This window comes from Dermochelys coriacea, chromosome 27 (assembly GCF_009764565.3).
Source record: "Dermochelys coriacea isolate rDerCor1 chromosome 27, rDerCor1.pri.v4, whole genome shotgun sequence".
NCBI lineage: Eukaryota > Metazoa > Chordata > Testudines > Dermochelyidae > Dermochelys > Dermochelys coriacea.
In genome coordinates, this window is record NC_050094.1 from 14,137,746 (window position 1) to 14,161,500 (window position 23,755).

Consider the following 23,755-nt stretch of genomic DNA (forward strand, 5'->3'; position numbering starts at 1 on the left):
AAGTTCACATGAGGTATTAAAAGGGCAGGAGGGGGAGGGGAGAAACTATGAGTACAGATGTAAAGGAACACAGTTGCCCTGCCTCAGATTCCCCCTTGCTACAGCAGGGTTGATGGGCCATGTGACCACAGTGCTTTGGCGTTGGTCAGCATTGGCTGGATCTCCTCTGAGGTCCCAGGTACGTTGCAGCAGCCTCCCCCGCCAGAGCTATGCTTCCAGGCAAGCACGCAGCTAGGAGGTTTGCAGTCTGAGTCCCAGAGCATGCCCCAGACAAGAGCGTGCATTGAGCAGTTTGCTCCCTTACCGGGTCCTCATCATTCAGCAGCTTGGTGAGCTCTGGGATGGCCCGCGTGGCCAGCTCTGCATCGTCCTGGTAGTTGATCAGGTGCACGATGGCAGATTTCAGCATCTGCGACGGCTCGGCCAGCCTCTGCACGTTGGTCTGCTGGCCCTCAATGTGAGTGGTCATAAGCAGGGACCGGTCCTCCACGGTCTCAGGGTACATGGCAGCCCGGACACGCTGGGCCCGTGTCATGGCCAGCTGAGACTCCATGTCTGCTGCTGCAGGGAGGAAAGGCGAAGGGAATGTTAAATTCCCAAGCTCGGAAGACTTCACTGCCAGGCCTCCAGATTTCAATTAGCTGAGCAGAAGCTTAACAAAACGACACCAGTAATGTCAGCATCCCAGCACGCCCCGCAATGAGCTGGTGCTTCACATTGAAAAGAGATACAGCAGCACAGAGATAAGGGAACACTTAATTAGGCAGCATAATTTGGGAATTGTCACACGAGGCCTGTTAATTAAAAGAAAATTAAGGGTATTTGCAAGTTGGGACCAGCTGGCTCAGGGGACTGGAATGGCATTTGGAGGCCTTTCCCCATGGCGTTTATTGGGACAGATCCAGCTCAGGGACAGCTCTTACCACTAATTGCTATCCATAACCTCTGGGAACAGCTGGTGGCTTTGGTCCAGTTCCTAGCAGACAAAATATCCCCAAATCACACCATTGCCTAGAAGCAGCCTCAGGACCAGGGTAGGGCCTGAGCTATTCCCACCATAAGGCCTGCTCTACACCTAGAACTTAGGTCAACCTAGCGACTTAGCTCAGGGCTGTCAACAAGGATTCTTCCATCTAGCTACAGCCTCGGAGAGGTGGATTACCTGCCTAGATGGAAACCCCCCTGCTGATGATGCAAGAAATACCTAGGCTAAAGTGGCACAACTGCAGCTCTGCTGCTGTAGTGTGGAAATACCTTTCGCTTCCCCTCCTCTGCCAGCACTGTACCTCTTCTGCAGGGAAGGGGATTTACTCTTTGGGACCAGTAATTGGATCCCTTTACTCAGAGATAAACACAGGAAAGGGCCACCAGAACCGAGTCCAGCGTTAGCAGGTAGGAGTTCAGTGACTCACTCTCTAGTTAGAGAGAAATGGAGCCAGGGTCTTCTACTTAGCGTCACAGAAGCCGTCCCTCCTCACCCCAGCCCAGGTATTGTAGCGGCCAAGACAGCTGTCATTCTGCCTATGGCAGTCTCCGCTGACAAGTGCAGGTGTTTGGGGTGCAGGGAAAAAGGGGAGGAGGTCAACACTTTTCTGGTTTTCTTCCCCTCTGTTTCAGACATGCCAGAGTTGCACCATCACCAGCTACTTTGTGCAAGCAACAAGCTGAAACACCTAAGAACAGTACTGCAAACCGTCCCCAAGCAGCCAGGTAACAGAGGCACACGTGGCTGATCACTAGGCTGGGATCAAACGGCTCCTATCATGGAAACACAGCTTAAAGCGCCATTGAGGCATGCGTGGAGACTGAGCTCAGAATCAGAGATGTGGTTATGCCACAAAACACCCTCTCTGTAAGAGATCCTTCCTGCACTCAGACATGCAGCCAAACAGTTTACCTTCCCCTGCCCTGGTGTTTTAAGCTGCAGTGACAGCCCAAGTGTGGAGAAGACAGGATTTACGAAGATGCACCCAGAGTGGGGCCTATTAAGTATAGGACATGGAGATTTTGTGAGGGAGGTGGAGAAAGGCTGGGATAGAGCACTAGAATTTCTGCACAACCGCAATCCAAGTGTCTGGTTTGCTCATCACCAACTTTACATGATTGCCATCTGTTTCCCCTACCTGCTGCTGAGCCCAGGCCCTGGCCCCCCGCCTCTCTGTAGGTGGTTGTCTTGATGGTGTACTGCTTGGCGTAGAGGTCCTCATCATCCCCAATGCATTTGCTGCTGACTGACGGCACCTGGGTGTTCACCCCAGAGTGTATGCCCGAGTCGTAGGTGTAGGTCTGCTGCCATTCTGTCACCTTGATTGGCTGCTCCATCATGTTCATCACCTCCATTGCTGCTCTGCAGGGAGAAGGGGAAGGAAGTTACAGCTTCCATCCAGCACATGGGCAAACTGAGCCAGATTCCAAATCCCAGCAGACAGCTTTCCTGCCCAGAATCCCTCCCTCCCCTTGCAGACCCAGGCTAATGCACCATCTGTGGCTAAGTGCTGCTCGCCATGACTCTCCCACACATGCAGAGATCACTATCTGCCGTTTTCTTATTACGGAGATGAAAGGATGAACCAAGATGACAAATCCCACAGCTCGGCACTTTGCCTCTCATGTTGGGACATGAAAGGAAGCTGTGACTGGTACAGGCAGCCTGACTAAAGCTCCAGCTCCCCATGGCCATTACTCGCTGCAGAAGGGGGTGGGATATTCTCATGCGCCAGAACATCCCGTGCGGAGGGACAGATCCCCTGCTATTCCGGGCAGCACAGAAGAGGTTTTTAAAGAGCCGTTTCCGGACAGGCGAACTGGCAGAAAGCTGAAGCCAGCCACAAAGGTTTGGAGTTTAGAATAAAAACGGGCTTTTCAGAGAGGTTTCTGGGACAGCCTGAGTGTGCCTAAAAATAAGGCAAGGCATGCTAGCCTGTCCCAGGGAAACACCCTCTGACTGGACACTGGACCCAGAGCTAAGACAAGCTGCTGTATCTGTGCCACAGGAGAGACGCACAGGAGAACAGGTAGTGCGGTCCCAGGGCAGGTACTTACCAGGATGCAATAAGCCAAGTATCAGCACCTCCAGGCAAGATCACTTGCACCCCTAGTGATGGAATTTGAATGGAAAAAGCTCTGCAGAGTCTCCTCCAGACTGCCATACAGGAGAGCCAGGCTGGATCACCACTCTCCTTCCTGGGGTTGACAGCAGACGGCTCAGCCCCTGGGGGAGGAGACGCCAAGCTCTCCCGCCCAAGCAGCCACCGCCCCATGCTGCTAGGAGTGGCTCACAAGGGAGTGCCAGATTCCAGCCCATACCGCTCAGACATTAAGGTGGGGACAAACACAAGGAACCTAGATAGGGTAGGAATTTCTTGAGCTTCCCCATGGCTGTCAGCACTCTGGGGACTGATTCCAGCATTTCTGCCAAGTGTGAAAGGGGAATCCAACCTTTCCCACAGTGGAAATGCTCTTTGTTCAGGTACACTCCCCGCCCGCCTGCCCGCCGCCACAGCCTCAGAAGATTCCACACAGACTTCAGTTCAGGCTGGTCAGGATTCACTTCAGACTCAGCCCCACAACCCCCACAGATGAAGTGAGCTGCCGCTCACAAAAGCTTAGGCTCAAATAAATGTGTTGGTCTCCAAGGTGCCACAAGTCCTCCATTTCCAGGAGAGCAGACAGCTGCTGCAGAGGTATTTAGAGAAACACAGAGCAAGAAGCAAAGAGCCACTGGGCATTGGCAGCACAAGGCTTGGATGCACAGTCCGCGTGCTGCATTCGCAGCCTGTGCTACTACTGGAGACTCCATTGCATTGAAGAGTTAACGTACAAGAACAGCTGCCACTGGGTGCAGATACACCCAGGATAGGAATGCCAGCTAATCTTGGTGGCTCTCTGGGTAGGGGGTTCCTCCAGACCCTGGCGGACAGGAAGGATGCATTCCTGAGAGAACCTGGCGAAACAATGGAAACACCGGGAGCCAGGGGTGCGACGGATCTCTTTAGTCACCTGAACGGGTGCTTTCAGACAAGACTTGGCAGCTCAGAGGCTTGGGAAGAGGATATGGAGATTTCACCTCTAGGTCACTGGTTTGAATCTGGCACATGCTGCTAGCAGCTAAGTTAGTCTAACAGCTGCTTGGCCTACATCCAGTGAGTTGGTGGGTCTCCGTCCAGCTCGGAGGGGGAACGCTTGTTTGCTCCACGAAGCCGGTGGCTGTCTTAGCACAGCCCAGTCATTCAGCGATTGACCTAAGATGGAACCTGCTTCCTCTCAGAGACAGTCCCATGAGGTTAATAAAGCCAAGACTGGTGCTGTGGGCCAACCAAGCCTACAGCCGACGCATACACAGAGGCCACGCATGCTCAGCCAGCTCAATAAGGAAGTGCACTTCCTTGCAAGCCATGTTTACCCTACTTTAACCAAGCTTTTGTCTTTATTTAAAGCTCCAGTTGGCATTTGTTTCTGCTACACCCAGCTGTGTGCATTGAGCAGAATGCCAAGAGATACCAACAGTTACTTATCTCAGAGCTGACTGCCCAGACTTGTATTCATGCCAGCTGAGCGACTGTCCTGTGCCCCTCTCAGGTTGTGGAGAAAGTAACCCTCTAATCCCAATAGGCACCTAAGGTCCAAAGAAAACAGGAGGGGGCCCCAATTCCAAGCAACATCCAGACCCTGAGGAAGGAGTTCTGGAATCTCTGCAATCCAGCTGCGTTTTTATTGGTGAGTAGTTGGCAGCATGTGGAGGGAGGGGAGAAGGGGGGTACTGCAGGTGGTAAAGCAGGTTTCTCAACCTCCACCCCAGCACAGCAATGGCTGGATGCTAACAGGGCCTATTCCAGAGTCACTTGCCTCCTTCCCATTGGCACAAGCCAAACTCCCTAATGGAGCCGTCCCTATGGTCCTTAGGACGGGGTGGGGGAGGGAGGTTTCTGCCCAGAGAGCTCCAAACTGATAAGGAGTAAGCCACAGACTGCAGCCCCGTCTGCATATGCAGGAAGGACACTATCCTGCTCACCTGGAAAGTACCTAACGCTTCTGGGGCAATACCACAAGTAACTGAGTAATGCTTGGCCTCCTCCCTGCCCAGCCCTGCTAGCCTCACCCCACTGAGTAGCTCTCTCTAAGACCCACCTTGCCAGTGGGCTGCAGTAGCAGTCAGCATAGGATCGCAAGCAGGAGTGCCAGGCTAAAGAATTCGGGCAAGAGAGCTGAGCAGACAGCAAAGAGCATGCTGCTTACTGTCTGGACTGCATGTTGGCTTGCACCAGAGTTTGGCTTCTCCAAAGCAAGTGGAATACATTATAGCCAGGACTGATTTGGGGTGGGAGGGATCAATTGTACTGGGGCCCCAAAACCTCTGCAACTGGGGTGAAATGGGAGGAGGGCCCCACTGAACCTGTACCCGGGACATAAATTTCTCTCAACAGGCCTGATTATAGCTCCAGCCTATGTACTGAGAGCCGGGCTCCGTTTTGCAGAGCTATTCCTCAGACCCACCCCAGAGGGTGTACGGGGGACAAAGCTCAAGGGAGCACAGCTGGCTGGTAGAAAGGGCAGCTCTAACCCTACCTGCTTCCAGCTTGTGTCAGACAAGCTCTTTGCCTTGTTTTCCCCATATCTGCACAGTTCCACTAAAGCACTCAATGCTTCTACAGGGGGCTGCTTATCCCCAGCATCAGCATGTGTTTATGCACTCGGGGGATTATTCGAGAAAAGCAGCCCATGCCGCAGATGGCTCCAAACACGGCCCCTGTCCTGGGGACAGCTTGGGTAAACACAGCAGAAGCTTTCCAGGGGAGAGCCTCGGTGTGGTTTGCACTAGGAGACAATGGAGGTCATTCCCTGCTGCAATGCATTTCCCCAGTCCGACCTGTACGGAGGCATCCAGGGTGGGGGTTCTAACCCTAGCAGATGGAAGGACATCCATCCCCCACTTGCCGTCTACCCCCTCAAAGGAACCTTTCTGCTCTCTGGGGATAGGGGAGGTTGCTCAGAACAACGCTCAGGTCAGGAGTGACCCAGGCTGACGCACAGAGCCAGGAGAGCTGCCTTTTATGGCCATGCCAGGCTCCACTCAGACTTCACTCCCACTCAAGGTTTGCAGAGACCTTAGAGAGCAGAAGAGCCATAGTCCACCCTCTGCATCGCCTGTGACCCAGACACAGAGTCACAACAAGTCGAGAAGGGAGGGATGAGTCACAGTTTCAGACTTGATAAGAGCAGGGAGGACTGGTAGAGGCAGCCACATGCATTTCCAAAGGAGGGGTTTAATTACCACCTTCCACTAATACTGAGTCATGTGTGGAAGGAGCTGTACCAGGAGAGCTCTAGGCAGACTGATCCCCTCCACCCAGGAACAGACCCAAGCCAAGCTATTTCATTGGACAGCCCAGCCCGCGAAAGCTACAATGCAGCTTTAACTCATTTCAGTGACTGAGCTGGCAGGAAGTTAGTCCAATCCTGACCCCCATTTCCCTCGGCCGGCTGACTTAGTGGCACATCTTATGTTTGAGTCAGGGTGTTGGGAGGATTTTATATTTTATAGGGTAGAGGGGGATTGCACCTTGCTGCGTCGGGACGAGGTCTGCTCAGGATTCGTTACTGAAAAGGTTGCTTTTCTTGCAAGGGCTTGGTGAAAACATGTCTGAGCACCACCCAGAGTTACCAGGCAGCCCTGTGCTGTAATGAACAGCACAGAGCCATGTTCAAGAGAGAGCGAATCAGACCCAGGGCCTGGCAATGCATTCAGACAAGCCAACACAGGGAAAGAATTCAAAGAGGAGCCCAAAGGTTGCCTAGCAGAGTTAGAACAGGGGTCAGGAAATCTGGGTTGTACTAGTCCCAGCTCTGCCTCTGATTGAATTTGGACAAGTCACTGCACTTATGCACCTCAGTTTCCCCACCTATAAAATAGGTGAACCACATTGAAAATTAAACCTCACCAGTTTAGTGCTATGAAAGTCTACTAGATCCCTAAAATCCACACAAAGCTAGCACACAGACACGCCCGCTCATCATTTTCTACCTAGTCCCCCGTGACCATCCCAGGTACATTTTAAGGGCAGTGTTCTACTCTTGTCTGTCTGTAATTTTAAGCTATAAAGTTGTAATTGTATTTACTGGTTAGGTTACAACTTTAATGGCTTGTGCATAATGCATGCTTATGCGGTAGTAAAAAAGGCAAAGAGAGAACCACTAATGGAAGCTGCTCAAGCTATTTACTCCCCATCACGTGTCAACAGGGTACGCTGGACGGGATGGAGATCGGCGTTGAACTAATGCAAAGCACTGGGGTCAAGGAGAATATAGGACATGGTCTCCACACCATACAGGAGCAGTCAGTTGTCAGTGAGCTGTTAACGAAGGTAAGCACAGATCAACATTTCCAGAAAAAGGGCAGAGTCGATCGCAGATTAAGTGCTAAAAAGAGATTGGTCTTACATTCAGCAATTCAGCCCACATCTCTTGTTATCCTGGTAGGTCTGAGATACTTCTGTCCCTCTTCTTGCATCTGTAAATGAAGTGAACTTAAATTGCTGGGTACGCAAATACAAAGGGTCAGTCTGAAAACTGGGCCAAGATTTGTGAAGAACAATTCTCTTTGCAGTGTCAAGTGGGCGGGATGCAAGTTGCAGGCTGACAGCGATCCGTCAAGGGGACAACAAAGCAGTGGCAGCCAGGAGACCCTCAGAACAAGTCACTGAGCAGTATCCGGAGACAAACAACATTGTCCTAAAGTCACTACTTGTTATGGAAGGGCACCCGCAGAGCTCATCTCAGTGCGAGGCTTGCTACCAATTCCATGTCACCGCATGCATGCCCCTCTATGGGCAGCAAAGTGACTGGAACAGGGAGTCATTCAAGACAGCCCCAAATACGCAGCCCTGGTCGCTCCCCACGAGTACTTTCCCTGCCATGGGGAGGCTGGCCTTTAAGCCACAATAAAAGCAAGGGAGTTAGCAAGTCCTGGAGTGAGTATCGACCCACTTCTGTTTCACAGCTTGGTCAGTTCCCCAAAAAAAATACTGCTAGATCCCAGAGCACCAGACAGCAGGAGCAGCTCTCTTTATAGGTGAGCAGACGGAGGTTTTGCAATTTGGACAGAGAACTTGGGGTATCTAAATATAAGCACCTGGGTGGGAAAGGGGATGGGAAACACTTAGCACTTCTCAAATCTTCTCCCATGCCCCAGTGAGGTAGGGCCGAGTGATAGGGAAAATGGCAGGGAGATGAGGTGAATCACACAGTGCCGCAGAGAGTCTGAGCCATAACGAGGAACAGAATTTACGTGTGTAACCTGCATGTTATCCCAAAGCAGAGGCCACCTACAGAGGGAGAAGATAGTCCCAAGCACATGGGGCCAAGACCGCAGAAAGTAAGTGTTCCTAAACTGGCTGGGTACACACATACACACACGGACAGAAGGACGGTGGGTCAGAGAGAACAGTGGAGTCAAGGGGAGAGATTTTTCACAGCAGTTTAGGAGATTTAAACACCTTTCAGTAGGATTGATTGAATAGGTGTCTCAATCCCTTTGCCTACTTTGAAAATCTCAACCAAGGATCTTACAGACAAGATGAGGAAGCAAAATGCAAGTGGATGGTACTTGAGACATGGAACTGGAAGCTGAAGAGGTCCAAGAAGGGCTGACTGGAGCCTATGGAAGGACTATGAATGGGTGCAATCACTGCCAGTTTCAGAGTGGTAGCCGTGTTAGTCTGTATCAGTCTGTATCCACAAAAAGAAAAGGAGGACTTGTGGCAGCTTAGAGACTAACAAATTTATTTGAGCATAAGCTTTCGTGGGCTAAACCCCACTTCATTGGATGCCCCAATGAATGTTAACTCTGCATTGAAATTCAAGTTTTGCTAAAGAGGGGCAATTTTCTATTTAAGGAAAAATGAGGTCCCCCCCAAGGCCAGGTGTAACCCTGAGGGGAACCAGACCATCTGCCTCCCTCCAGTACCGCACAGCATGAGCAGGGCTGCTGGAGGATGTCCAGAGGCCAGCAGAAGAAGAAGCAGGTTTTGTGAGTGCAGGAACTATGGAGGAGTGGCTGGTTACAGAGAGACTGAGCATATACTGGACAGTAACTGCTGCTTTGAGAGATGAAGGAGTTTGACAGCCACTTATTTTCCAAGCATGCCTGGGTTCGACTGGAACACTGACTGCTCACACAGCTCTGCATAATGCATGAGCTGCCATAGTTTTTCCAGTGTAGGTGGCAATCATTTAAGCTTACAAATCAAAAGCTAGGCCGGGGTGTTTTACAAGCTTAAATAAGCTGGGCCTGATAAGTTTTGGCTGCAAACAGGAAAACAATTTTCAAGGCACTGCACATGACTATCTGCTCTAAGAGACTTGTACAAATAGTGGGCAAGCCAATGCCCTGTGATAAAGCATCTCTAGTCCCACAATACAGCTAGCCACTCAGAAATGCAGGCAAATTATGTCAGCTAAGGCACCAATCTCTTTGAGAGCAGCCTGATGAGTGTTTCCCAGATTAAGACTTCAGGCACCAGCTTTCTTCCATTCCTTCACAGCACTCACCATGAGGCTTCAGAATGCGCCAGACCCAGTCTTGCAACTGCCCAACTCCATTACAGGACAGAGTTAAAGGCAAGCAGCTGGAGCGTAGCACTGCCCAAACACAGAGCAGCTTTGTGAAAGATGGGAAGAGTTGAAGGAGCAGTACTGGTTTGCAGGCCACTGGAACAGAGCGGCCAGAGATCATGACAGGGCCATTGGCCAGGAAAGCCCTGCTAGGCAACAACAGATGAACGGCAAGGGAGACAGCTGGGAAAACTGTACACTACAAGATGTTATTGTTTATAGTATGGCCTTTTTGGAATTCCTTGCAAGTGTATTCATTTAGGAATTAGTATTATTCTGACTGAGTATGCATCTCCCTTGGGGAACAGAAGAGACTTCCCCCCCTACTCACCTCTCTGGGGATGGGGATGAGGAAGGAAGCAGGTTTTATTCAGTTCAGAGCTGCACAGGAAATATGAAAGAGGATTTTAGCCTTTTTATTGTAGGAGCGAGAGCAAATTAGGTATATTAATGTAACAAAGCCTTGCAAGCAGAGATCGTGTTTGTACTTTGACCTAGTTTTCTCCAGAGTTTCATCCATGCTACAGAATAAAAAGAGCCACATTTCAACCCACCTGGCAGCCTTTGGTCAGAGGCATGGAGTGAGCTAGTAATAAGCCTGATCCTTCGCACCTTGAGAAGTGTCTTTGTAGGTTTAGGAAGTAGCGCAGCTCAAGCAAGGAGTGAGCCTGCAGCAAGTGCGCTTCTAGGCAACTGAGCTAGCAGAAAAAGAATGTCGCTGTTTGACTAAGGGCTCGGAAAATGTCAACTGCTCCAGGAACTATCTATTCTATGCGTTTCTGCTGTGCTCCCCACAGTGTAAGTGCATTGTGAGACCTAGGAGCCCCAGAGGAGAATCCAGCTCTGTCCCCTTGTCAGATCAGGGGGTTTAGCACAGGAAAGCTAGTGAAATTCATTCTGAAGGCAGCAAGATGCATGTTTTTTCTGGCCTCCCAGTTGCAGGCAACATGCCAAGTGCGTGGCCACCACTGCAGAGATGCTTAACTGCTGCTGCAGCAGAGGTGGTCCCTCGGGTGGCTTGGGCCCGTAATTTGGAGGGACTGGAAGAAAGGGTATCTGAGTCTTCACCCTGTTCAGTGCAGAGACACAAGCAGAGCGAAGGTATGCTCTGCGCAGCTGCAGTCAGAGCATAGAACAAGGTAGCAATGCAACCAGGCAGTCTTCTGTAGAGCAAATGACATGCAAAACCTTTACTCAGCCTTGAAAATCTCTCTTTTGGTGCCAGGCTGCTCTGTGACATGCCACCCATATCAGCTACGTGGCCTCCTGCTCCAAAGCGTTAAGTACAGAGTTTCTTTCCATGCCTTCCAAGTCAAAGAGAATCCTTTCCCCAGGATATTAGCCCTGAAGAGGTCTCGTAGGAGAGAATTAGCCGTCACGAAGGCAATGCCCTTGGTTGTCACTAGCATGACGAAAGCTAACCTACAGCATGCAGGCATGTAAACAGAGATTAGGTCAACTGGTCTGTACATAAAAGAAAAGGAGGACTTGTGGCACCTTGAGACTTACAGATTTGTTTGAGCATAAGCTTTCGTGAGCTACAGCTCACTTCATCAGATGCATTCAGCTCACGAAAGCTTATGCTCAAATAAATTTGTTAGTCTCTAAGGTGCCACAAGTCCTCCTTTTCTTTTTGCGAATACAGATCAACACGGCTGCTACTCTGAAACCTGTACATAAAAGGGTTTCCAATACCACAAACACACCGCTCGGATCTGGAAAGAGCAAGAGAATTTGCGGGAAGACCAGAGGGCAGGCAGCAAGTGGAGCTGAAGCGAGATGTGACCAGAGGACCCATGCAGAGTGACCAGTGTGCCAACACTCAGCCTGGTATTTACCTTAAAGCCATGGGAACAGATTAAATCATTTTATTAAGATGATGTTGAAGAAAACGGTACAGCGTTTAAGCATACAAGTTTCTGATTATCAGGGAATAAGGTACAGATTAATCTGCAATCTCCCCGATAGGGGGTAAAAGTTTAACAGGTCAAAGTACAGACATCGAGATATGGGGGTATGTTGTTCATATAATGGCTATGTTCAGGTGTGGAGTATAATGAGTGGATACAATGATGAGGATGGATTTACCCTCATTTGGTGGGATTTAATGTTCAGTGAGTTTATGGTTCCAGTTTATATGGTCCAATGGAAAAAGTCTCTCAGTCCCTTTTTACAGTCTCCTCCACTCTTGAAGTGCTTAGCCCTGTTGCTGTGGAGGACAATTGGAAAATGTGGCCCTGAAGGCATAAAAACCAGAAGGCAAATTTTAAAAAAACTGAATTGAAGTCTCATAATTTTGGGGGTCAGACTCATGAGTTTTGAACTCTGCGTTGGCAGCATTGCAGGGGTCTTCAGGGAAAGTGGAGCACAGACAGACCACCACACAAGGGACAGGGTCCTCCTTCCCTGTAACAAGCAGTAACCAATTTTGCCACCAAAAACTTCTACATTCAGAGAACGGTCATTATATCAGGACTTGTCCGTTTAAAAAAAAAAAAAAAAAAAAAAACACATGATCCAGGTATCTGCTAGGCTGCTCCCCATGCTTGTGGGGTGGTGTAGCATGAAAAACCAACAGGAAATGCTTATTATGAGGGGCGGGGGAGTTTTCCCATTCTATTAGCAGCTACAGCAGCGGACACCAGATCTCTCCCAGGAGACCACATGAAGGTCAAGCCCTGCTCCTTTAATGGAGTCCGGGACAGTAATATGCAGCACATTCCCATCCATCACTTTGGAAGTGCTCTGCTGGCAGGAGCTCTAGACATGGACTTGCCACTCAACTCTAATGCAGCTCCACACTCTTTGTTGTGCCAGCACAGGAGCTGGAGATATCCAGACAGGAGGAGCCACAGCTGCTAAGCTACCACCTCCTAGACAATGACCCTGTGCAGCTGTCTTGATGGGTGCAAACAGCACCCACTGAATGCAGTACAGATGGGGACCAGATCACACTGTGGCAGCTCTGTACATTGACCAGATCATTGGGGTTTACTGCATGAATACGTTGGTTTAGTTTAATAGCAGGCAGTTGGTAAAAAACAGGAAGCAGAACAATGGCTGGAGATAGCCGCCCATCTACCAACACTTATGGGACATGACAAGAGATATTCCCTTTAATGGTATACCTCTGACCACCTGCTGAGCCCCCCCCCCCCCACTAGTCTGTTCAGGAAGAGGCCCAAGTCTGGGAACACAGGAGAACAAAAACCCAACTAGTTTAAAAGGACACAACCTCAACCAGGGAAAGGAAGTTACGGGGAAAGGGACCGATATCTGTCCTAGACCCCAAAGCTACAGGCACCTGGGACAGAGAAGCTTCCTTCGGGTCTCCTTTAGAGGATGGCAATGCCTCTGGGAAGAGTCCTGCATATAGACAGTTTAAGACTTTTTTCCCTCCCTCCCTCCTGACTCCTGCTGTTACAGGTTTAACACTTGGGTTTAAGAAAGCTGCTAGTCACTATCTACCACTGGTCCCAGACTCCAGAAGGGCAGAACCATGGGTGCCATACCCAGTCAGAGCTGCTGGTTAAGCTCGGTTGATACAGAAGGATGCTGCAGCTCAACGCCCAATCTCAGAATGGAAGACTTGCATAATTCCATACCAGAAGTCATGGCACGAGGCGTGCAGTCAGAAGGGACAGAGCTGCAGCGAGCGCTATACTTGTGACCCTGGAACCAAGGAATATGCTGGGAGACTGTCCAGGAAGCTGAGAAAATCTATTGGACGGTTCCACATCCTCAAAGGGGACAGCAGCAGCCGCACTGCCCCAAGCATGCTTCTTTCTAGAGATCTGTCAAAGTTAAGAAAAATCCAGATGCCAATGCAGAGTGTGCAATGGAAGTGGACTGAGTGTCACCTAGCTTGATCACCAGAAAGATTCAACAGTCACACAAGATACTGCCCTACTGAACTGATTCAGTGTAATTACTGTAGAGAAGCTGGGGCTAACCTGTGCCTTTTCAACTGCAAGTGTTTGGCTTGCAGTTACAAGGGCTACTGTTATGCTGATAGGACAAACGCTGACCACCAACTATCAATGATCATTAGCAATAGGGGGGGAACAGTGCTCCCCATTCCAACCAAACCATCAGCATGTGCCGTTTTCCCCAACAGCCAGCACTTGATGGGGAGAGTACACTTTGGTATCCAAGGTGCAGTAGCTCAATGGGGCACAAGGCTGCTCCCTCAGAGGCGTGGGAAAATACCACTCTGCAGATTCAGGAATTCAGGCAAAGTCACTGCCCAATATATGACCAACTGAACTCTATGAAGCAGCCAAATCGTTGCACAGGCAGTGGGGAACTCTCTAAAAAAATGGTGGAACCACTGACTATTAACTGGTGTGACCGTTTCTAGCCCTGAAAGTTTTTATGGAACATGCCACCAACACCACTTTTGGGAGTAAGCAACTCTAGTGAACTGGGTTTCACTTCCACAGCCAGGCATTTACTGACAGCTGAAAACCATGGAGATTCCAGACTGGCCAATTCCATGCGCATGTCGGGAGGAACATGAAACTAGATGTGCAAAGTTTATTTAAGGGCACAAAAGTGTCAAAAGAGAACCAAGTATCATGTCAGGCTAGATGGTTTAGCCATCCGCTCCCCAAGAGCAATGACCTTTTTTAAAAGGTTTAATTCTTTCCTGCTACAATCCTGGAGTCAAGGATCCTGACAAGGAGCAGAGGAAGCTACAGCTGGAAAGAGAGAGACTAGAAGTCTCATATCTCCAAAGTTATTTGATCTGCATCCAGACAGCTTCATCTTTGCACAGATAACGTCTGACAAGGAAGTCTCCAATAAATCTGCATCTATTTGCAGCTCAAATGCCTGTGTCTGGCCCTTTCCTTTTGCTCCCTGAGATAAACTTGCCCTTCTTTGTGCCAAGCAGGCAGCAGAATCTTTATTAGAGTTCCAACTGTAAACTGATTTACTGTTGAGTGACCCCAAAAAAGCAGCAGGGAAGCTGTAAATATTGTTGCCTAAAAAACAACCTATCCCCAGAGATGCTCAGCTCCTGGTCATGACACTTCCAGTTGTCGGGTTCAAATCACTCAGCCAGCTTCATATGGGGGGGGGGGGAGGAGAGGGTGGTGCAGGACTGAAGGGTAGGAGCTATGCATACCAAGGCACAACAAGGGGACACTGTGCCCCCATACTGGAGTGCGTGACCGAATTCTACCCCACTTCCCCTTTCAAATCACAGGCCAATGTTGAAAGCCAGAACGGCCAGCGCCAGTTAAAAGGATTTGAGACCAAGAACACAGGGCTTACCAGAGCAGTATCTAACCACTAAAATAGGTTAAATGAAGCTCAGGGATATTACATTAACCCTTGGACAACACAGAGAATCCTGCTAAGCATCTGCTCCGCTTAGAGGCTGAAGAGCCACAGTGTTTATGGGTTACCCTGCCATAACCAGACAGTCTAGTTACACTTTAGAAATCTTACCTTATGCTTAGAATTTTTAGTAGATTTCAAACTAAAAGTGTTGACATTGAGCATTCTAAAGCACTACCCTTCAGAGGCAGGCCAGTAACTTTAAAAACACCTTGGGTAAGATGGTGTTAAGAGGGGGAGCCCCTCAGTTTCCCCACACTTGGGAGTTTTTAGAATTTCATTTGCCATTCTACATAGAGAACAAACCCAAAGCCAGCTGCCCTCCCTTACAGAAGGAGCGAGGGAGGGAACAGGCAAAGGAGCAGCCCCTCCATTTTCCGGGAGAGAACAAAAGGTCAAAGGGCTGTTGCTCTCCCCATTCAGGAATCACATTGTTCACAGTAAGAAAAGGAGTACTTGTGGAACCTTAGAGACTAACAAATTTATTAGAGCATAAGCTTTCGTGAGCTACAGCTCACTTCATCGGTGCATTGTTCACAGTGAGGCGCAAGTGGGATGAGCCTGAGCAAATGCAATTAGTTACTCAGGCCTTTAAAAGAGGCATTTAAGGCAGCTTGACAGACACATGTAGCAAGAGGCACAGATTTTAAGATAGGTGATCTCAAATCCTCCCACCAGCAAATTAGATAACACTTGAGGTACAGAAAGCAGGGAAGAGAGAAATGTGCTAGACACAAGTGCTGGTCTCTAGAGCTGTCAGGAACAGCGCCACAGCTAGGGGAAGGAGAAGAGTTTCCCTTTTAACTCCGTGTTCACGCAGCCAGTCATAGCCCAAGTCCCAAACTGTAGAGAGCTTTACATGCCCAATTCACACACTTCCTGGAGGTGATCTGTAGGCCCCTTGAGTATCACACCTGATTATCTCCTCCCCTCACACAACAGGGGAAGTATTAGACAGAAACCAATTTCTTCTTAGCGCTAAGCCCAGATCTCAGCCTGTCTGACCTTACACACAACACTGAATCCACTCACGTTTGGGAGCACCACCCACTCTGCCCATCACAATGCCATGGATTGACTCGGGGCAGTCCTGAATCCATGAGCCCCTCCAGCATTTCCAACTGTCATGTGGCCTGGCATCCCCTTCCTCAGCCCACAGCAATGGGAGAGGTCTCCCAACAGGGCTTCTTTAGCATGGAAGGTAGCAAAAAAGCCTATGCATTCACAACTTACTAACCACAACAGGGGATTAAAAACAGCACATGTTTTGTCCTGCAATGAACCCTAACTTTGCAGCAAATAATCATGGATACAATTTGGCCTTGAAGGTGTCCCAAAAGCGCGTAAAGCAACCCCACTGGAGCACCAATCAAATCCTCTGTGTGAGGTATAGAAGCCAGGAAACCTTTGGGATCTCATGACAGCATCTGTGGCCCTGGAACGCCACTTAACACAATCTCTCCACACCTCCCTCCAAGGGGTAAGTGTCTAAGGGCTGTATATAGGTGCCTAAAGATGCAGACAGGTACCTAGTGAGGTTTTCAAAAGTGCCTAGGTGCCTAACTCCCATGGGTGTTATCCCACGACATGCCCAACTCCATGAGCTCTGCTGCAATTTTCAGAAGTGCCCAGGGACCTAAGTACTTTTAAAACTGTGGCCCTAAAGCACTGCCTAAGTTCTAAAGTGATCTACAAGGTCTGAATGGAGCCCATATTGCTTTGTACAGGGATCAAGAAGTATGTCCAGGCCCTGTCCACACCTTCCTATGCCACCCTCCAAGGCGGAGATTGGGTTAACTTCAGGAGCAGGTCAAAACTGCTTTTCCTCCTTAAAAAAAAAGCTGCAATATTTACAGCTAATGAAGCTCAGATGGAAGGCACGGTAAATGCAGTGCTCTATAAAAGACTAGTTGCTGAGGTTATGAAAGGGGTCCCTTTCCAGAAGGAGAAACAAGGATGGGGGAGGGAGAGAGCGCACAGCTTTTCAAGATTCCACCAGCATCAATGAAAAATAAAAGCATTAAATATATAAAGAGTCAGACCTTCGGTAGCTTAAATCATTTCAATGGAGGCTTTACAGGGAAGGAAAGTTGAGGTATTCAAAGGGAACGGAGGGACCTTTAATGAGGAGACGACTCGTGTGTTACAGGAGCAGTGATCTTTTAAAAGAAAGCTGAAATAGCACAACATAATTCACTCCCTCCCTCCCTCCCCCCCCATCCCCCACTCTGCTAGCTCTGTCCTTATCATCCATGCAAACAAAGGAAATGAATTCTTCTGTTCTCCTGGCATGTTCATACTGCACTGGAACTGTTCCCCCAGCTTCCCATGTCAGGTAGATGAACAATGATCAACAGGCTCTTGGATAACATCATTCCAAGTTGCTCAGAAAGAGTGGAAGGGGCCTCTGGAGACGGGCCAGCTGACTGGAGGAGGTTATTACAAAATAGTAATTTTTAAATGCCATCATTGGGAGGCAAAGGTCATTTCCAAGACTGTTGATACAAGGCTACTACAAAGCATCCTCCCTCATGCACAAAGTGGTGTGTGCATTTCTCATGCATTCCTTCACACAAATCTCAGCTCAAATCAAGAGCCACCCTCCAAACTGTGTGTTTCTCTGCAGTTACCTGCTTTGTTTGGTTGCAGCTCTCCATCAGTACAGCTCACAAGAACAGATGCAAGAGATGAGTGCATTCTCCAAACCCTGGAAGTGCCTTGGGTTTACCCAAGTTAATAATTATTGACAAGCCCACATACTCAAGTCAAGTTCAGGCTGTAATATTTCAGCACCTCCTATCATACCATGACAAGGTGTTATGTATTAATAGCTTCCACTACTCTCCCCTTTAAGAATATGCACAGTGCTGGTCATTACAATTATCTTCCCCCAGCAAGTGAAGTATACGATCCTCCTGAAAGCTGTTTGAGACACACCCGCCTCCTTTAGGTCTTTTGCTGAAGTCTGGTTATTGTAGATACACAGCAAATGGTGAGCCGAAATGGCCATTCATGGGCCACCAATGCGCTAGCTGTTTGCATGTTTTCCTTACCTGCTGCAAGTTGTTCTGCTTTCTACCACATGGAAGCAAAAGCCCCACACAAGGGAAGGCCAGGGAGCCAGCATCTGCCAGACAGCATGCAGCTCAGGGCATTATCTCACCGCCATACGTACACTTGGGTATGCTTAACACAAGCAGCCGATCGGCCTGTTCTATTGTGTCTCATGCTGATATTTTCCATTGGATTAAGCCTCGGAAGCAGTGAGTAACTCAGCCATGAAGAGACATTTCAGAGATGCCAAAGCCAGAAGGACCATTAAATGATCCAAGACTGAAGGGCTCGTTTTTCAGAGGACATTATATTTCCCCCAGTTAGTGAGCACAATAATGCGTTCATTTGCGTTTGGCTAAAGCCTCTTCTAGAAAGGCGTCCAGGCTGGATTTGAAGACATCAAGAGATTAAGAACCCAGCACTGCCCTTGGCAGTTTGTTCCAATGGTTAATCACCTGCACAGAAATTGGGCACAGATTTTTCAAACTGACTTCAACTTCCAGCCATCAGTTCTTGTTCTACCTTTCTTCGCTAGATTAGAAACCCCATTACTACTTGGTGTTTTCTCCCCATGAAGATACTTCTATTACTGTAAATCACCTTTTTGATCAGCTAAACAGACTGAGCTCTTTAAGTCTCACTGGAAGGTATTTTCTCTAGACCTCAAATCATTTTTGTAGCTCTTTTCAGCAGCCTCTCCATCAGCATCCTATAAAACGTGAACAGAACTGGACACAATATTCCAGCAGCGGTCTCACCAATGCCATAGGCAGAGGTAAAAGTCACCTTCCTGCCCCTATGTGCTACTCCCCTGGTTTATCCTAAAATGGAGAGTCAGGGAGTCATGCAGTAATAAGGTGCGATGCCCTGACATGTGCAGTGCTGTAACAATGAAACACCCTCACATGGGCCATCCTTGAGTGGCTGAGAAACTCCACTTTACATGTCCTCTCCCTGCTCCACCCAATCTGGAGGGAGGGTGGAGTGTTATGCATGTTCTTTCCTGCCACCATTGCTTGGAAGGCAGGAACTCCTGGCAACACTGGGTGGGGTGGGGCACCGTTGCTGACATGGTTGGTATACACACACTTTGCAGCACCTCCCATGCATCAGGGAAAGCGCTCCTGCAATCACAGCTGACTGGGACACCAGTCAAACCTGGCATCTTGGCCTGCATGCAACTTGGGCTAAGTACTACTGTAGCAGGGGACAATGGGCTATCATGATTAATGCTAACTCCTATGTTGCACTTATGCAAGTCAGTTACATTCACCCTCAATACTGTATCAGGGCAATCTCCAGTGGTGTCCAATATGTTTGCCACTAGCCACATGTGTCTAATAGGCTATTAAATTGTGGCTAATGCATGTGGCTTTTTATAATGTGGCTAATAAGAAAAATTCAAAACCCCAAGTGTGGCTAGCACTGAATTTCTATTGGACACCGCTGCTTTAGACCAATCAGCAGGCCTTTCGCCACAGGGAGCTGGTTAGACCCCAGTCAGCTAAGCTGATTCCACTCTACCACGTGAGCAGAAAGAAAAGCCAATTCTTTTCCCAATGGGAAGGTCCAAGGAATCTTTAGCAATTTTACAGAGCACCAAGGTGACTGACACACCAGAAGCATGCACATATTCTTTGAGAACACCACGCACAGAACCCTCCCACACCCTTCTGTCAGCTACTTCCAAAGGTATGTTTGGCTGAAAGAGGTTACTGCAGAAGTTTCCATTTTTGAATCATAACTATTCCATCGCCCTTGCCGGCCAAACCTGTCGCACCACGTGGTCTCATAAGCCTGTTAATATATTTTTGCTGTTCGATGTGTAAAAAAAGGGAAGCCACTCCCCTTCCCTCTATTTTCCTCCCGTCCCACACTCTCTCGTCCCAGGTTAAGAACCTGAAGCCACCCCATTATTGCATCTTCACTTTGGCAGCATCACCCTCCCCAAGGTTAAGAGTCAACAGAGACCAGTCTCATTGGTTGTAATTGCACATGCATGCCCCATTATTAAGAGCAAAATCCAAAGGCTCTGATAATTACTACATCAGAATAACTAGAGGCAAAATTATTTTAAACGTGCATGCTTCTGTGTTAAGCCCTTTCCCCGCCCCTTGACCTGCTTTCCCATTAACAAGATGTTTGGGAAAGACATCGGTTTATATTAACAAAGCTGGAGAGAATCCCTGGACACAAACCAGCTCTTCCAAGCCAGTCAGCTGTGCTTGGGGACTTCCCAACATCCCCAAAAACAAATATGGGGCCCAACCATCAGAATGTAAGTGGAGAGGCTAGTTAGGCATAGAGGAGCAGCACCGCCAAAACCCTGGGAGCAAATGTGACACCCCCAGAGGAAATGCACCGCATCTTCATTACACCGTGGTATGATGTTCAAGGCAGTCCCCACTTCAGCTGTCTACAAAAGACACTTGCAACACTCATCTGCCCCAGTTACATGGAGTTCTGGTGATGCAGACTGCAGCTTCTGTTGCACAAGAACAGATGAAACGCATTTGTACATCCACACCTACTATGCAGCTAAAAGTGCTGTACCAGTGCATTCTGGGAAAGTGTGGCCAGCCAACAGTGCCTCAGTACGTGTCGAACGCCCAGCAGGACACAGAGCTGCCCCCTGTGCTGCTGGCATCATACCCTGTCCTGCCAGAGAGAGCTGGCAAGAGTATCAAACAAAGCAGTTACAGAAGCACAAGGGAGGAGGAGCTGTCCTGCTGCACTGCGGTGGAAAGAAACATGCCAGACCAGCTGCAGAAAGACAACCATGCGCCAGCTTAGAACACCAACTCCTCATCTCGAGGTGGGCAGGGACACAGCCAGATTTAGACCCAGCCACACTCAATTATAAGCCCAGCTGAAATTAGTAGTGGGGACAAAATCTAAGTATCAGATATGCTGCCTCCACTAGAACCCCCATACAAACATGTTCTAGGTACATCAAAGTCTGGAGACCTGCAGAACTGACCTATGGCAACACCAAGAGATGCTAAGTTCAGAAACCCATTGTGCTAGGTGTTGCACAGACACAGAACAGAGACCATGCCCCAAGGAACTTCTAATCTAAACAGAAATGATCTACTCCATTGCACAGTCAAGGAACAGAGACAGAGATTAAGCAATTTGCCCATGCACATATAGGGAGGGTTTGTCAGAGGCAGGAAATTAAATCAGAGCTCTGGAGTCCCAGTCCATACTCTTAACCACAAGCCCATCCTTCTTCTCCACTGAGCAGCGTAGAAAGGCTAAGGTTAGATATTTAATAGCAAAAAGCAAGGGTTGAAACTAAACAAAAGAGGTTAGGGGGTTAGTGGTATACATAAATATAACATGGCTAGGATTCATTCAAAAACATACCAAAGGGGCAAGTTTTAGGCAGGGGTTTAAAACAAAGGCAATTCAAAATAAAGATGCCACTAATGAAGCGTGTTCCTGTCAACCCCTCAGTCACCTAGCTTGCAAGTGCTCCCCATCTCCTCCAAGATGTGGCAGATTAAGCTCTTTGGGGCAGGGGTCGTCTCGTTCTCCATTTGCACAGAGCACCATAAAGGCTGCATCCCACAGTCCCGAAGGCAGCCTTCGGGGATTACCCTTAGATGCACAATAGACCCTGTACTTCCCACGGCCTCTTCGAAACCACGCTCAGCGCTGCTCCTTGTGTAGGATCAGAACGAGCCATCTGTGCTCCTCAATAGAAAAGGCATTTGAATTTTAATAGCAACCCTTTCTGCATAAGAGGATGTTCTCTCGTTGGCAGGAGAAGCTGGGTCTTCTCCTGGGGACACAGCTTCTGGTGCAGGAAATCACTATTGGCGCTACAGCATGGGGCTCAGCTTCCTTCTCACCATTCGCATTTCCTGGAAAAAATCAGCAGTAGCTGCACTTAGCTGTCACCGGTGAGTTTTATCAGAAGGAAACAAGCGATAGCACTTGGCTCAGTGCTTGATACCATGCTGACAGACACACTCTACAAACCTGGATGGGCACCTTGGAGAGTATATTTCGCTAGGTCATTAAGGTCACAAGAATGCATCTTAGTACGTCTCAGTTGGCATTAATAGAGGTGCAGTTGCCCTACACTGTGACAAAACAGTCCCCCTCCGTGGTCCAGCCAGGACACCCAGTCATCACCTCTCTCAGAGACCTTCATCTCTCTCACTGCTGACCAGAGATTTGTCCTGGCTGTACAGTTCCCCACCACCACTGTGATATCCCCAGCAAACCAAACTGTCTAACCAGGACAGCACCTACACTTTGTTTACTATTTGCAAGTTCCAAAAAAACGTAATTACCCGCAGCTGTAAGTTACCACATAGCTCTTTCTAAGCAAGTATACTTATTCTTAAGGTGAAAACGTTAGAGAAAGCACATCAAACCCAATAAAAGAATCTACAGATATCATAATAAATGTACCAGAGATCACCCCACAACTCTGCAGGGGCTCTGGTAGAAGTCAGTCCTACAAACCCCACTAAAGAGTTCTTCTGTGGTTACAAGCTCATAATGGCTTTAGCTCAGAACAAGCACCCCCATGCATGCACTGGGCTTTCCTCTACACAGCCTGAGCCTTTGAGCTTCGGATGCCAAAAACAGTAATCAGTAGACACGGGTCCCTTCCTCAGAGGGAAGCTTCAAAAGGCTGGGTTTATGCATAAATTGGGGGTGTGGGGGGGAAAGATTTCATTCACCTCACCCCTAGACATTTCCCAGGAAATGTACTTCACATATATTGTCCCCAAAGACCATTCTTGTCTGCCACTTTGTTCGATACAGTCCTTTGACCGGCCGGGCTCACAAAAATACAGATCCTTTGCATTTAATATAAAGATACTTAAAAACTTAGTTCAATAAGGCTTTTCAAGGCTATTGTAGAGAATTGCCACAACTGTCACACTTTCATTTAAGGAAACCAACATCAAACCTCAGGAACAGAAACTCTATATGCTCCGGTTCTCTCATTAATGCCCGTTTGTTCTTGTTGGAAATATCAGTGGGACAGATGAGAGAACTTGCCATTTGCCCATGAATAGGAGATTCTGGCATGCTTGCTTGAGCTGCCCATGACTCCAAAACAATACAATTAATCACAGTAACTCCATCTGGAGAAGACAGATTTTATTACTTTTAAAAAGCTACGAACAAATAGCTCCCTAAGAACACAATAATTGCAGGCTTTAAATTTAGGCTTTGAGGCGCTCACGTGCTATTTCCAGCTTGGATAATGGCGAGAAAAATACAGTATTTCTGCAGCACACTCCCCATTTTACAGCCAAGAAAGGAATTCAAGAGGGTGAAAACAAAAGGATTTTGGGGCTGTTAGGTCCTAACTTCATTTCTATATTCAACCGCATTACATCTGCAGAGTTCAGATATTTCATAAGAAATAACCAACACCAGTCAGCGCCCAGCCTGTCCGAGCAAGTTAATGGTTTGCCACTAGTGCCCCGTCTGCTTGTCAGAGTGATTACTAGGCTGCTGTTTAAATTGGCCAAAGGTCTTTTTACCACCAGTTAAGCAAATGCACTTCATGCCTTGATATGCCCTAGTTAGTCAATGCCACAAAGCGACAGAGTCCAAAAGCAGCATGGCTCCACATTCCCGATATAGCACCCGCAGACAGATGTGACACCCGCAGAAAGCTATACAGCTGCCCCCTTCCACCCCCCATCTCCCCTCTGCTAGCTAGGCACTTTCCACAAAAGAAGGGCAGGGGAATGCTTCTTACACAAGTTTGCTA

The 23,755-nt window shown here is 48.5% G+C and overlaps 1 protein-coding gene across 10 annotated transcripts in view; it reads right to left on the minus strand.

The window, feature by feature from the left end:
• Positions 1-23,755, minus strand: part of LOC119848937 (junction plakoglobin) — a 53,235-nt gene that overhangs the window by 16,169 nt on the left and 13,311 nt on the right. For 4 of the 10 annotated variants that reach the window (XR_006277342.1, XR_006277340.1, XM_038385363.1 and 1 more), the window contains exons 2-3: positions 2,124-2,347; positions 305-561 (exon numbers count right to left, since the gene is read on the minus strand). Coding sequence is in view for 6 of the 10 variants with exons in the window: in XM_038385363.1 (XP_038241291.1) it covers positions 305-561; positions 2,124-2,340 (474 nt within the window). In the remaining 4 variants the exon portion in view is untranslated. Of the gene's footprint in view, positions 1-304; positions 562-2,123; positions 2,348-3,042; positions 3,221-7,437; positions 8,727-10,163; positions 10,677-19,164; positions 19,172-21,634; positions 21,652-23,755 lie in introns of those variants that run through there. The other 6 variants (XR_006277343.1, XR_006277344.1, XM_043503511.1 and 3 more) reach the window with 6 other exon arrangements.